Source organism: Hyperoodon ampullatus, assembly GCF_949752795.1.
Source record: "Hyperoodon ampullatus genome assembly, chromosome: 19".
Taxonomy (NCBI): domain Eukaryota; kingdom Metazoa; phylum Chordata; class Mammalia; order Artiodactyla; family Ziphiidae; genus Hyperoodon; species Hyperoodon ampullatus.
This window is the reverse complement of record NC_136932.1, coordinates 47,303,273-47,318,425: the sequence shown is the minus strand read 5'-3', so window position 1 is coordinate 47,318,425 and position 15,153 is coordinate 47,303,273. Positions and strand designations below refer to the sequence as shown.

At 37.0% G+C, this 15,153-nt stretch overlaps 1 protein-coding gene across 1 annotated transcript in view; it reads right to left on the bottom strand.

Annotated features, from left to right (window-relative positions):
• NF1 (neurofibromin 1) overlaps positions 1 to 15,153 on the bottom strand; it is a gene marked incomplete at both ends in the record, with an annotated part of 254,679 nt that overhangs the window by 25,261 nt on the left and 214,265 nt on the right. Inside the window, 8 exons of the mRNA XM_079725195.1 lie at positions 1,547 to 1,687; positions 2,937 to 3,038; positions 3,572 to 3,686; positions 3,826 to 3,887; positions 4,126 to 4,340; positions 4,822 to 5,101; positions 5,254 to 5,394; positions 6,831 to 7,024. Of these exons, the coding sequence (XP_079581321.1) occupies positions 1,547 to 1,687; positions 2,937 to 3,038; positions 3,572 to 3,686; positions 3,826 to 3,887; positions 4,126 to 4,340; positions 4,822 to 5,101; positions 5,254 to 5,394; positions 6,831 to 7,024 (1,250 nt within the window). The remainder of the gene's footprint in view (positions 1 to 1,546; positions 1,688 to 2,936; positions 3,039 to 3,571; positions 3,687 to 3,825; positions 3,888 to 4,125; positions 4,341 to 4,821; positions 5,102 to 5,253; positions 5,395 to 6,830; positions 7,025 to 15,153) is intronic.

The window sequence follows — 15,153 nt, the reverse complement described above, 5'->3', positions numbered from 1 at the left end:
AGAAGATTTAAGTTCTATTCTCTTAGCAAATTTCAATTATACACTACAGTGTTATCAACTACAGTCACCAGGTTATACAACAGATTCGCAGACCTTATTCATCGTTCATTCTGGTGACTTTTTTTTTTTTTTGCGGTATGCGGGCCTCTCACCGCTGCAGCCTCTCCCGCTGCGGAGCACAGGCTCCGGACGCGCAGGCTCAGCGGCCATGGCTCACGGGCCCAGCCGCTCCGCGGCATGTGGGATCTTCCCGGACCGGGGCACGAACCCTCGTCCCCTGCATCGGCAGGCGGACTCTCAACCACTGCGTCACCAGGGAAGCCCGCCATTCTGGTGACTTTTAACAGGCTTTATTATCTCTGATTCCTAGTACCCTGGGGCACTGGAGGCAATATTAGCTTCTGCTAATGGGCTGTTCTGGCAATGAAAATGCCAAGGCAGATATTCCTAGACAAACACTTCACTTATGACTATTCTTATATTCACAGAAATGGCCAATAGCTAGCTATCTCTCTGACCACCACTGTCCCAAGACCACCCCAGAAAAGGGCAATGGGTATTAGGAAAGAGAGGTTCTAGTCCCACATCAGATGTACAAACATGAACAAGTTACTTGACTTCTTTGTTCTTTTCTATCTTGTAAAATGGAGGTCTGACTGATAAACTTCAAGGTAGCTTCTACCGCTATAATTTTGTTTCCATACTTCCCAGAGCCCCAGCTGTTCTGGGTCTACATAAGACTGATCGAATAATTTTTAGATGAGGTATCTTCACACTTAAAACCATGCTCTGGTTCTGTTTCTTTCTACCCACAAGCTCTGTTAATTTCACTTCAAGCAAATCTCTTGTTATATACACACATCTATCTTAAAATTCCTCTCTTTTCTCCTAGACTGGTCCCATTTTTTTCTCTCCAAAGACAAAAGGAATACAATTTCTTACTGTTATATTCCTTCCACTATCCTCTGTGAACCAAAATCCAACCTCAATCAAGGCTGATAAATGTTAAGAGGGGTGGTGATGGTATGTTTTAAAGTGGGATTAAACAAACAAAAAACTAGTATAATTAAGTATCCAAAAGTTTCCTTAAGACTCTCCAAATTCCTTATCTGCTTCTAATTATACCTATTTTTCATTAAGTACCATAATTCAATAAAAGTAAGCTCATTTTCAGATTATTTCTTTGTGAAGTGAAATGGGGGTGGGGAATGCTAACCTTTACCTTTGGGTTATGAAATTACAACTGAGTGTACAGTGCATTGGACAGCATAGGGCCTAGCATGGTAGCTATTATTATTACTATTTTTATCCCTATTCTGTTTACTAATATTGGGCAAATACTGTTTTCTGCTATTTTTATATAAAAATATGCAAAGTTTAAACAGTTTTTATGAGCTAGTAAGGAACTATACTCATAATAAGTTACATTACAGAAATTCATATTTAAGTTACGGACCTCTTCTGATTTTAAAAGATAACAACAAGAGAAGAGGGAGGCGCTCTAATGTGCTTGGCATTTAGGAATACCAAGTGGAAGCTTATTCACCTTGTCATTGAATATCCGGAGACTGTCTAAGGTGTGCAGGTTTTGTTCCAGAAGTGCGGTGCCCGCTGAATACAAGTTGACTTCATCGAGCTGCAGCACGGCCACAGCTACCCAAAAGAGGGCTTTATGCAGAGGGGAGTCCTGGCAAGGGAGACGCACTACAGGTTAGCAAGATGAACCACAGACAGCCTCATCAAAACACACTGCAGTACAAAACAGATCATGTTATCCCACAAATTATGCATGTTTTCTCTTCTGGAGAAGGTAAATATATCAGTAAGCTCTTCCTGTATTCCACGTGTGTAACTAAAGACACTGTTACCAGGCTGAGAACCTTGGCATCTCCTTTGATTGCTCCCTATTCTTGGATTCTAAAACCTGGTCACCAAGTTTTGTTGATGCTTCCAAGTAGTCCCTTTTGTGCCTGTTTATTGCTAATAACACTGTGCCATGCCAACCTTCTTTATTCTAAATGCAGATTCTTTCTTCCTCCAGTTTCTCCCTGCTCCAATCCGCTGTGCACACGACTGCCAGAATGACCTTCACCCTCACAGTGAAGACGAGAGAACCATTTTGTGTAAGTTAGGATTAGAATGTTTGTAGAACATATAACTCAATACCAGGAATATACAAGTATTTATTTCTCAGTAATCTCTCTGAAATCTGGCGTATCTTTGTACTCAATTCATAGAATACAACTTCAGAGTTGGAAGATAATACTATGCCATCATCTAGTCCATTTTACTCATTTTATCAATGTGGAAACATGATGTCCAGATGTTAAATGACCTGCTTGAGGTCACAAAGCTGAGATGATCTCAGACCATCCTAAAACGGTGGCTATTATCATCCTATTCCTTTTAAACATTACCTTCACTTAGCACCCAAACTTTTGATTATCAGGTATACCTTACCCAGCTTTACATTTCTTCACAATAATGGTCACCAATTAATATATCATATATTTTAATTACTTTATTATCTAGCCACTCCTCAACTTCCACATTCACCCTACAATGAAAGTTCCACGAAGGCAGATAATTTTATTGGCTTTGTTCAGTTATATATCTCTAGTACCTAAAACAGTACTTGGCACACAGCAGATGCTCAATTCTTACTTACTGGATAAAAGAATTAAGAATATATGCCCATCTGTCCTTTAGCACTGATGAGACAGCACGCAAGCATTTGAGAACGTACTGCCCATACTTATTCTTCCTCTAACGTAAATACTTCAAAAACAACTAAATCTTAAGGCAGGAAGTTCTACTTTAACTATAGCTCTTTCTTTATACCTTCTCAATCCATCTTATTTTCTGAATTCTGAAAGAAAATTACATTTAACACTGATACCCAAAATGAATGCACTCATTTTCTACACAGTAATTACCTTATTAAGAAGTGGTTGTAATTTGGTTAGTGCTATTACGGTAGCTTCTATCAGAACTTGACTGTTGTAAGTATCAGGTCCTTTTAAGCAACTCTCAAGCGCCTTTTAGGGAAACAGAATTCTTTATTTTACTTTCATTGAAATAAAACATTAACTCCTAAACTGAATCTCAGAATTATTTCAGGAACAATTCCTTATTTAATAAGTGTGAGAATTATTTCCAGTGCTGTGGTGATTTTGGTAGCTAGCTCAAAGCACATTTGGGTTCTTATTTTAAAATATTTCTATATTATATTCTAATATAAGAAGTCAGGCATTATTATAGGTAATTACAAATTATATAATTTTATATAAGGCTAGTCTTACCATCTAGTTAAATGCTTATAATAAAATATTAAGAGTACCTTCTACCAAAAGAAATACTTAATTTTCTTTTTAAGATATGTTCTCTAGAGAGAGGTTTCTTCCCTTCAAAGAATTACAATAAAAAAATAATCAAAACCCATTTTTTAAAGATTCAATAAGCAACATACAAGATATTTTATTAAATTCAAATTTAAATGTCCCTTAGAAAACTTCAAGATATACTTTACAACTTGGGAGCAACAAATAGTTGGGAGGAGAGGAGGAGGTACCTTGCTGAGAATACGGATAATCTGCTTTATCTGCCCATGAGACACTCGTTTGCTAATACAGCCAAAGACAACAAGAGCTCTTGGTTGCAGGGATGGATTATATTGGAATGCAAATCTGCGATTTAAAGATCCAAAGAGCTTATGAAAACCTTTGTGTTTATATATATTAAATAATTAAAATATTGATTACGCAATAGTATCTATCTTTTCAATAGTACACGTACTTTTGCAACTTACATGTATTTGGGACGTACCTTTGAGCTAGTTCTGTCCACTGGTCCAGCCACTTGCATGTTGGAATATCTCTCATACATGCCTAAAAAAAAGATACTCTGAATATATTTATGTATATAAATGTTTACAGAAACATTAAAAAATGTTTATTATAATGGCACGAAATAAGTGACATATATATTACCAATAAACACATTCCATGGGAGTGTTTTTATTTAAGCATTAAGTGCAAAATAGCAGAATAAACCAGTATTTCTTCTATACAGTACCAGTGGATTTTTAAAAATGAGCTTAGTTTCTTATCATTTTGCCTTCTATACCTCCATGATCTCCAACAAAGCTTCTGTGACTGTTTCCAAGGACGTCAAAGCAAAAGTCTCCCTCTCATAGGAGCCAGGAGAGAATGACCTGTCCCGGTAGCTGGAGCGGAAGGCAATGACAGCAGCTGACTTGACTTTGCTGATGCCAAACAGCAGGTAAAATTTGGGTAATGAGAACTCTGTCAAACTGAGTCTCAAAACTTGCTTGGTCTCTTCTGTAAAAGAAAAAAGGAACAAGTAAAGACTTTAAAGATACTATTTTTTTAATTCTAAAGTGCCGTATTTCATTTTGAATTTAGATAATTTGAATATCATATCAAAATTACATAACAATGCTCCCTAAACCAACCCTCTGGATACATGAGCTTAATGCTCATTACTTAGCTCCCTTTACGTACAAATTCGTGCTAGTAAAGCAACACTGTCAACCGGTGCTGAGCCTTTAGCTTATGTGATAACTACTAGAGTCTACACGACAAACGTGCACAGAACATCTTTGCCATGGCTTGAGATGGAATGGAAGTAATTCATTCTTTTTCTTTTTGATTTGATTATATTTCATATCATTAACATAGGCTTGATTAAGCAGCTTGGTATTAAGGTACTGTAATAAATAATAAGGTAATCTATGCCAGTCAAGTGGTGTAAAATGGAGAAAGGAACTGGTGAAACACAAATTGCTTTCCTGGAACTTACCACTAAAATGAAGCTGAGAACAAGTACACAGAGAGTGAATGATATTAATGACCAATCCATGTGTGGAAGCTCTAAGGGAGAGTGGCCCTGTGGCTACTAAGAAAGTGACGACGTGGAAGAGGTAGGGGAGATGAGCTGCCACATCAAGGGAATTGTTGAAGGACAGCATCAGCATGTAGCGTGCTAGAATAGCAATATCGTCCCACATAAGATGTTGCTCTAAAGTAGGAGTTGGAGATAAGCATGTCTTGTCAATTATTTTGCACATCCTTCCAATAACCTGTAAAGAAGCAGAATTTTAAAAAACATGGGAGTTAAAAAGTTTTATCACAAAAGATTTCAGTTAAAAATGACTCGTTATAAAACAAAAAACCTCCTAATAAAAACAGATACATCAAGCCATAGCCCAGAAGGCAAAGGAAAAGGGATTACCTTGCTTGAAACCAATTTCACATTTCCAGAAGCCAAAGCTACAGCAGTATCTGCCATCACCTCAGCTTTTATTGATCCCAAGCCACCCGTTGCACTGGTTTTGATGAAACTGTCTAGTACAACATCAAGGAGGTCTGTAATCTAGTGGAAGAGGGGAAGATAACTTATGTTTTAGCCATTCTGCCAACTTAATTTTTCACTTAAAAATAGTTCAAGGAGTAGCCCAATCAACATGAAAATTCTATTTTACCTGAGGCCTCCAAAATACTAGGTTTTATTTAGAGACCTGTCAATAAATATAATTTATCATAAAATATCCAGGAAAGGATGAGAATATTCCCTCAATTCCTTTAGAGACCAGCATTCAAAAATTTAAAATCTCTACATATATTATTTTCACTCACTCTTTTTTTTTTTTTTTACTATTTTATTTTATTTATTTATTTATTTATTTGGCTGCGTTGGGTCTTCGTTGCTGCGCACAGGCAGGCTTTCTCTAGTTGCGGTGAGCAGGGGCCACTCTTCGTTGCAGTGTGCGGGCTTCTCATTGCGGTGGCTTCTCTTGTTGTGAAGCACGACATCTAGGTGCGCAGGCTTCAGCAGTTGGGGCTGGTGGGCTCTAGAGCGCAGGCTCAGTAGTTGTGGCGCACAGGCTTAGCTGCTCCACGGCATGTGGGATCTTCCCAGACCAGGGATCGAACCCGTGTCCCCTGCATTGGCAGGTGGATTCTTAACCACTGCGCCACCAGGGAAGTCCTATTTTCACTCACTCTTAAAGCACCTCTGTTCTCTTCTAAGACAGTAATGTACGAGCAGTATAAAGTACAATTATTTTAAAATACAGGAATGACATCAAGTACTGAGATGTTTTGTAGAGCTACAAAAATGGCTCCAAGGTCATTTAAAATTATTTGGAGGATTCACAGCATTGAGTAAAGGTATCGCCTCCTTCAATGATTATCTTGAAGAAATGGTAGCATAATTCTTGTCAGATAAAAAATAGTTACATTATACTATTTTAATACTGGCATTCTTATGCTGGTACTAGAAGTGAGAGCAGGTGGCCCAAATAACATCATTAGCAAACATTTACTGACACCTATGGTATATAGGGTACTAGAATACACTCTAATGCACTATTTATTAGAAACAACATCAGATTTTTACAGTTAAATTCTACATGCAGCCGTCCCTTGGTATCCTTGGAGATTAGTTCCAGGACTCCCTGCAGATACCAAATTCCCGGGATGCTCAAGTCCCTTACATAAAAAATGGCATAGTACAGTTGGCCCTCAGCACCTGTGGGTTCTACACACTGAGAATTCTGTGGGATGACTGTAATTATGCCATGGAGAAGAGTGCTAAAATAATTAGTGTTTCTCTGGCTCTGAGACATGCATTAGACTTCTTCAATTCTGAAGCAGATCAAGAATTAGGTGGGTGTCTGCATGCTTTTTGAAAGAGGGGACTGTCTTTTCTACAGCTATATCCCTAGCTTAGTGCTTTGTACAACGTGGGTATCAGATAAATATCTGCACCAAGGAGGTACTAGATAAATATTTGAGCAAACTCAATACCTGCCCAAGGCTCCCCCATATTTTTGCTTGAATAGATGGATACATCTGTTTCTCGTTTATAGTCATTGTTATCAGCTTATCAAGAATCGCAGTAACTCTTTGTCTTTTGGCATCATCATTGTGCTTACAAAAACGTACTAGATTTGATAGCCATGGAGTCATGTATTCCAAACAAAGGTGTTTCAATTCAATACCTGGGGAAAAAAATACACTATTAGCACAGATGGTCCATGAAAATTACATCAACAATTATTTTAAAATAAAAGGTTGGGGGAAAAATGGTAAAAGATAAAGACCATTACCTAGAATCAGACCTGGAGAAAAGAGACTTGGCAAATATATGACTGAAGATAGAGATGAAGAAAGAGAACAACCCTTAAAGAAAGTAATCTTCAAAGTCATTAAGCCAATTTTTGAAAAGTTTTATTTTTCTCCCATTTAAAAAAAAAAAATTTATTTTATTTTTTTGGCTGTGTTGGGTCTTCGTTGCTGTGTGCAGGCTTTTCTCTGGTTGTGGCGAGCGGGGGCTACTCTTCGTTGCGGTGAGCAGGCTTCTCATTACGGCGGCTTCTCTTGTTGTGGAGCACAGGCTCTAGGCGCACGGGCCTCAGTAGTTGTGGCACGTGGCCTCAGTAGTTGTGGCACACAGGCTTAGCTGCTCCGTGGCATGTGGGATCTTCCCAGATCAGGGCTCGAACCAGTGTCCCGTGCATTGGCAGGTGGATTCTTAACCACTGCGCCACCAGGGAAGTCCTTATTTTTCTCCCTTTTAATAACTTCTAGTTAAAATTTTTCTTGCTTTATTCTAATTGTAAAAGGAATATGTGGGTAATCACAGGAAGTTTGGTAAAAGGAAAGTATCACCACAATAATGAAACCGATATCAATATATTGGTGTATCACTTGATCTCTCCATAGGCTTTCAAATCTATGCAAAGATAATGTATATTCACGTGTGTGTATACACACACATAACCATCCCAACTCCTCCACAAAAAATTAGGGTTATGCTATATATGTAGTATGATCTGAATATTTTTTTCACTATATATTATACTGAGATTTACTCAACAATAAAAATTCTCCAAAGACATTTTATAACATTTTATTTTGAAATAACTTCAGACTTACAAAAAGATACAAAAATAATGCAAAAATTCCTCCATATAACTTCACCTAGAGTACCCAAAACATTTTTAAATTATGTTAAAATATACCTAACATAAAATCTGCCATTTTAAAGTTTACAGTTCAGGGGCATTAAGTACATTCACACTGTTGTGCAACCATCGCCACCATCCATCTCCAGAACTTTTTCATCTTCCCAAACTGAAATTCCATACCAAAAACGTTTTTAATGGCTTCATATTATTTCATCATGTGGAGATCCAACAAAGTAGTCAGTTCTTCATTATTTACTTTTCGACTGTTTCAATTTTTTGCTATTATAAATAATGTTATGTGAAGTTCAAAATAAATCTATGGCAACAGAGATCATAATACTGGTTACTCTTGGTGAAGACAGGTACTGACTGAGAGGAGCCTTCCGGATGCTGGAAATGTCCTGTATCTTGACCTGGGAGATGGTTTTGTGGTGTATGCACATGTAAAACTTAATCAAGCTGTTCATTTAAAATTTGGGCACTTTACTGATAAGATATACCTGAATTAAAAAAACCTAAATAAAAAATACTGCTATGATAAACATATGAACATTAATTTCTTAGGATAAATTCTAAAAAGTGGAATTATGATTCCAAAAGCTATAAACATCCATAAGGTTATTGATATCCACGTCAAAACTTCTTTCTAGAAAAGCTGCCCTGTTCACAATTCCAAAGACATCAACACTGAATTTTTTAAAAAATATCTTTGCCAATTTGATAGTTGAATATATTTTCTTACTATTCTTTCAGTTTGAACTTCTTTGAATTTATTAGTGAACTCTTAAAAACATATTCTTTCTTAGTATGACCGGCATGTTACTGTTGATCCATTTTTCTTATTTATTTATTTATTTATTTTTTTGCGGTATGCGGGCCTCTCACTGCTGTGGCCTTTCCCATTGCGGAGCACAGGCTCCGGACACTCAGGCTCAGCAGCCATGGCTCACGGGCCCAGCCGCTCCGCGACATGTGGGATCTTCCCGAACGGGGGCGCGAACCCGTGTCCCCTGCATTGGCAGGCGGACTCTCAACCACTGCGCCACCAGGGAAGCCCCCATTTTTCTGATTAATCTGTAAGAATTCTTCATGATAAAGATACTACTCTTTTCTCATATCTGCTGCAAGCATACTTACGTTTTTTCTTTATAACCTATCTTTTATTTATTTTTTTTTAAGTAGAGATTTTGAAGTTTTACATGGTCAAACCTGTTCACCATTTCCTTTGTTTCCACTGGTCACTTTTTTGCTTCATAAGTCCTTACTCACTCACAAAGCAACTAAATATTATTCTTCCTTTTCTTTTTTAAATGGTCTCAGTTTTTATATTCAATTTTTTTGAATTTTATTTTTTTATACAGCAGGTTCTTATTAGTTATCCATTTTATACATATTAGTGTATATATATCAATCCCAATCTCCCAATTCATCACACCACCACCCTCCCTCCCCCCACCACTTTCCCCCCTTGGTGTCCATACGTTTGTTCTCTACATCTGTGTCTCAACTTCTGCTCTGCAAACCAGTTCATCTGTACCATTTTTCTAGGTTCCACATATATGCATTAATATACAATATTTGTTTTTCTCTTTCTGACTTACTTCACTCTGTATGACAGTCTCTAGGTCCAACCACGTCTCTACAAACGACCCAATTTTGTTCCTTTTTATGGCTGAGTAATATTCCATTGTATATAGGTACCACATCTTCTTTATCCATTCGTCTGTCGATGGGCATTTAGGTTGCTTCCATGACCTGGCTATTGTAAATGGTGCTGCAATGAACAATGGGGTGCATGTGTCTTTTTGAATTATGCTTTTCTCTGGGTATATGCCCAGTAGTGGGACTGCTGGGTCATATGGTGATTCTATTTTTAGTTTTTTAAGGAACCTCCATACTGTTCTCCATAGTGGCTGTATCAATTTACATTCCCACCAGCAGTGCAAGAGGGTTTCCTTTTCTCCACACCCTCTCCAGCATTTGTTGTTTGTAGATTTTCTGATGATGCCCATTCTAACCGGTGTGACGTGATACTTCACTGTAGTTTTGGTTTGCGTTTCTCTAATGATTAGCGATGTTGAGCAGCTTTTCATGTGCTTCTTGGCCATCTGTATGTCTTCTTTGGAGAAATGTCTATTTAGGTCTTCTGCCCATTTTTGGATTGGGTTGGTTGTTTTTTTAATACTGAGCTGCGTGAGCTGTTTATATATTTTGGAGATAATCCTTTGTGCATTGATTTGTTTGCAAATATTTTCTCCCATTCTGTGGGTTGTCATTTCATCTTGTTTGTAGTTTCCTTTGCTTTGCAAAGGTTTTAAGTTTCATTAGGTCGCATTTGTTTATTTTTCTTTTTATTTCCATTATTCTAGGAGGTGGATCAAAAAAGATCTTGCTGTGATTTAGGTCAAAGAGTGTTCTTCCTATGTTTTCCTCTAAGAGTTTTATAGTGTCTGGTCTTAACATTTAAGTCTCTGATCCATTTTGCGTTTTTGTGTATGGTGTTAGGGAGTGTTCTAATTTCATTCTTTTACATGTAGCTGTCCAGTTTTCCCAGCACCACTTACTGAAGAGACTGTCTTGTCTCCATTGTATATCCTTGCCTCCTTTGTCATAGATTAGTTGACCATAGGTACGTGGGTTTATCTCTGGGCTTTCTATCCTGTTCCATTGATCTATATTTCTGTTTTTGTGCCAGTACCATATTGTCTTGATTACTGTAGCTTTGCAGTATAGTCTGAAGTCAGGGAGTCTGATTCCTCCAGCTCCGTTTTTTTCCCTCAAGACTGCTTTGGCTATTTGGGGTCCTTTGTGTCTCCATACAAATTTTAAGATTTTTTGTTCTAGTTCTGTAAAAGATGCCACTGGTAATTTGATAGGGATTGCACTGAATCTGTAGATTGCTTTGGGTAGTATAGTCATGTTCACAATATTGATTCCTCCAATCCAAGAACATGGTATATCTCTCCATCTGTTTGTATCATCTTTAATTTCTTTCATCAGTGTCTTATAGTTTTCTGCATACAGGTCTTTTGTCTCCCTAGGTAGGTTTATTCCTAGGTATTTTATTCTTTTTGTTGCAATGGTAAATGGAAGTGTTTCCTTAATTTCTCTTTCAGATTTTTCATCATTAGTGTATAGGAATGCAAGAGATTTCTGTGCATTAATTTTGTATCCTGCAACTTTACCAAATTCATTGATTAGCTCTCGTAGTTTTCTGGTGACATCTTTAGGATTCGCTACGTATAGTATCATGCCATCTGCAAACAGTGACAGTTTTTTCTTTTCCAATCTGTATTCCTTTTCTTCTTCTTCTCTGATTGCCATGGCTAGGACTTCCAAAACTATGCTGAATAATAGTGGTGAGAGTGGACAACCTTGTCTTGTTCCTGATCTTAGAGGAAATGTTTTCAGTTTTTCACCATTGAGAATGATATCTGCTGTGGGTTTGTTGTATATGGCCTTTATTATGTTGAGGTAGGTTCCCTCTATGCCCACTTTCTGGAGAGTTTTTATCATAAATGGGTGTTGAATTTTGTCGAAAGCTTTTTATGCATCTATTGAGATGATCACATAGTTTTTATTCTTCAATTTGTTAATATGGTGTATCACATTGATTGATTTGCGTATACTGAAGAATCCTTGCATCCCTGGGATAAATCCCACTTGATCATGGTGTATGATCCTTTCAATGTGTTGTTGGATTCTGTTTCCTAGTATTTTGCTGAGGACTTTTGCATCTATATTCATCATGATATTGGTCTGTAATTTTCTTTTTTTGTAGCATCTTTTTCTGGTTTTGGTATCAGGGTGATGGTTGCCTCATAGAATGAATTTGGGAGTGCTCCTTCCTCTGCAATTTTTTGTAAGAGTTTGAAAAAGATGAGTGTTAGCTCTTCTCTAAATGTTTGATAGAATTCACCTCTGAAGCCATCTGGTTCTGGACTTTTGTTTGTTGGAAGATTTTCAATCAGTTTCAATTTCATTACTTGTGATTGGTCTGTCCATATTTTCTATTTCTTCCTGGTTCAGTCTTGGAAGGTTATACCTTTCTAAGAATTTGTCCATTTCTTCCAGGTTGTCCATTTTATTGGCATAGAGTTGCTTGTAGTAGTCTCTTAGAATGCTTTGTATTTCTGCAGTAGCTGTTGTAACTTCTCCTTTATTTCTAATTTTATTGATTTGAGTCCTCTCCCTCTTTTTCTTGATGATTCTGGCTAATGGTTTATCAATTTTGTTTATCTTCTCAAAGAACCAGCTTTTAGTTTTATTGATATTTGCTATTGTTTTCTCTGTTTCTATTTCACTTATTTCTGCTGATCTTTATGATTTCTTTCCTTCTGCTAACTTTGGGTTTTGTTTGTTCTTCTTTGTCTAGTTCCTTTAGGTGTAAGGTTAGATTGTTTGAGATTTTTGTTTCTTGAGGTAGGCTTGTATTGCTATAAACTTCCCTCTTAGAACTGCTTTTGCTGCATCCCATAGGTTTTGGATCATCATGTTTTCATTGTCATTTGTCTCTAAGTATCTTTTGATTTCCTCTTTGATTTCTTCAGTGATCTCTTGGTTATTTAGTAACATATTGTTTAGCCTTCATGTGTTTGTGTTTTTTACGTTTTTTTCCCTGTAATTCATTTCTAATCTCCTGGCGTTGTGGTCAGAAAAGATGCTTGATACGATTTCAATTTTCTTAAATTTACTGAGGCTTGATTTGTGACCCAAGATGTGATCTATCCTGGAGAATGTTCCATGCACACTTGAGAAGAAAGTGTAATCTGCTGTTTTTGGATGGAATGCCCTATAAACATCAATTAAATCTATCTGGTCTATTGTGTCACTTAAAGCTTCTGTTTCCTTATTTATTTTCATTTTGGATGATCTGTCCATTGGTGTAAGTGAGGTGTTAAAGTCCCCCACTATGACTGTATTACTGTCAATTTCCTCTTTTATAGCTGTTAGCAGTTGCCTTATGTATTGAGGTGCTCCTATGTTGGGTGCATATATATTTATAATTGTCATATCTTCTTCCTGGATTGATCCCTTGATCATTATGTAGTGTCCTTCCTTGTCTCTTGTAACATTCTTCATTTTAAAGTCTATTTTGTGTGATATGAGTATTGCTACTCCAGCTTTCTTTTGATTTCCATTTGCATGGAATATCTTTTTCCATCCCCTCACTTTCAGTCTGTATGTGTCCTTAAGTCTGAAGTGGGTCTCTTATAGACAGCATATGTATAGGTCTTGTTTTTGTATCCATTCAGCAAGCCTGTGTCTTTTGGTTGGAGCATTTAATCCATTCACGTTTAAGGTAGTTATCGATATGTATGTTCCTATGACCATTTTCTTAATTGTTTTGGGTTTGTTTTTGTAGGTCCTTGTCTTCTCATGTTTCCCACTTAGAGAAGTTCCTTTAGCATTTGTTGTTTGGTGGTGCTGGTTTGGTGGTGCTGAATTCTCTTAGCTTTTGCTTGTCTGTAAAGCTTTTGATTTCTCCATCAAATCTGAATGAGATCCTTGCCATGTAGAGTAATCTTGGTTGTAGATTCTTCCCTTTCATCACTTTAAATATGTCATGCTACTCCCTTCTGGCTTGTAGACTTTCTGCTGAGAAATCAGCTGTTAACATTCTGAGAGTTCCCTTGTATGTTATTTGTTGTTTTTCCCTTGCTGCTTTCAATAATTTTTCTTTGTCTTTAATTTTTGCCAATTTGATTACTATGTGTCTTGGCGTGTTTCTCCTTGGGTTTATCCTGTATGGGGCTCTCTGCACTTCCTGGACCTGGGTGGCTATTTCCTTTCCCATGTTAGGGAAGTTCTCGACTATAATCTCTTCAAATATTTTCTCATGTCCTTCCTCTCTCTCTTCTCCTTCTGGGACCCCTATAATGCAAATGTTGTTGCGTTTAATGTTGTCCCAGAGGTCTCTTAGGCTGTCTTCATTTCTTTTCATTCTTTTTTCTGTATTCTGTTCTGCAGCAGTGAATCCACCATTCTGTCGTCCAGGTCACTTATCCGTTCTTCTGCCTCAGTTATTCTGCTATTGATTCCTTCTACTGTATTTTTTTATTTCAGTTATTATATTGTTCATCTCTGTTTGTTTGTTCTTTAATTCTTCTCGGTCTTTGTTAAACATTTCTTGCATCTTCTCCATCTTTGCCTCCATTCTTTGTCCGAGGTCCTGGATCATCTTCACTATCATTATTCTGAATTCTTTTTCTGGAAGGTTGCCCATCTCCACTTCATTTAGTTGTTTTTCTGGGGTTTTATTTTGTTCCTTCATCTGGTACATAGCCCTTTGCCTTTTCATCTTGTCTATCTTTCTGTGAATGTGGTTTTTTGTTCCATAGGCTGGACTGTAGTCCTTCTTGATTCTGCTGTCTGCCCTCTGGTGGATGAGGCTATCTAAGAGGCTTGTGCAAGTTTCCTCTCAATTCTTAAATATGTTGATAGTTAGAACTTATTTTGGCATCTTGTGGTTTGGCGTTAAGATGAAGACCCAACTTAATTCATTTCCCAGCCTCATTTCTTAAATGATTTACTCTTTCTTCTATTAGTTTGTGATACTTCTTTATCAATCTGTTTCTCTTAAAGTGATGTGACTGCTGATTTTTGAACACCCGTTTAAATTACTGCACTGTTATGTGTTAACATATCTGTTAATTCAAGCCCCTCTCAGTTTTCTTTCCTTTCAATATTTTCTTAGCTATTGTACTTTCTAGTGAAATGTATAATCATTTAAAATTCTACCTCGTTCTTAATCCTCAAATCTCATAGATATTTTAAAGGAATTACATTCATATTGTAATAATCTGGGAAGAACTGTTCATCCAGGAACACAATACCTGTGTCCATTCACTCAAATCATTTTTTTTATTATTAATATGTTTCAATAAATCTTTATACTTTTCTTGTTTTGTCAGTCTTACACATTTTCTTTTTAGGGTTATATTCTTACATCTCTTAACTGTAAAAATATGTAGTGATCTTGTCTCATGGAATTTTCAAAGCTTTCAATTACTTAATACAGAAAAATCAAGAAATGTGTTTGAATGCATAAAAAAATTTTTATGTATTATGGAGAGAGAAAGGGAAGGGAAGAAAACGTCAGGAGGGACTTCCCTGGTAGTGCAGTGGTTAAGAATCTACCTGCCAATGCAGGGGACACG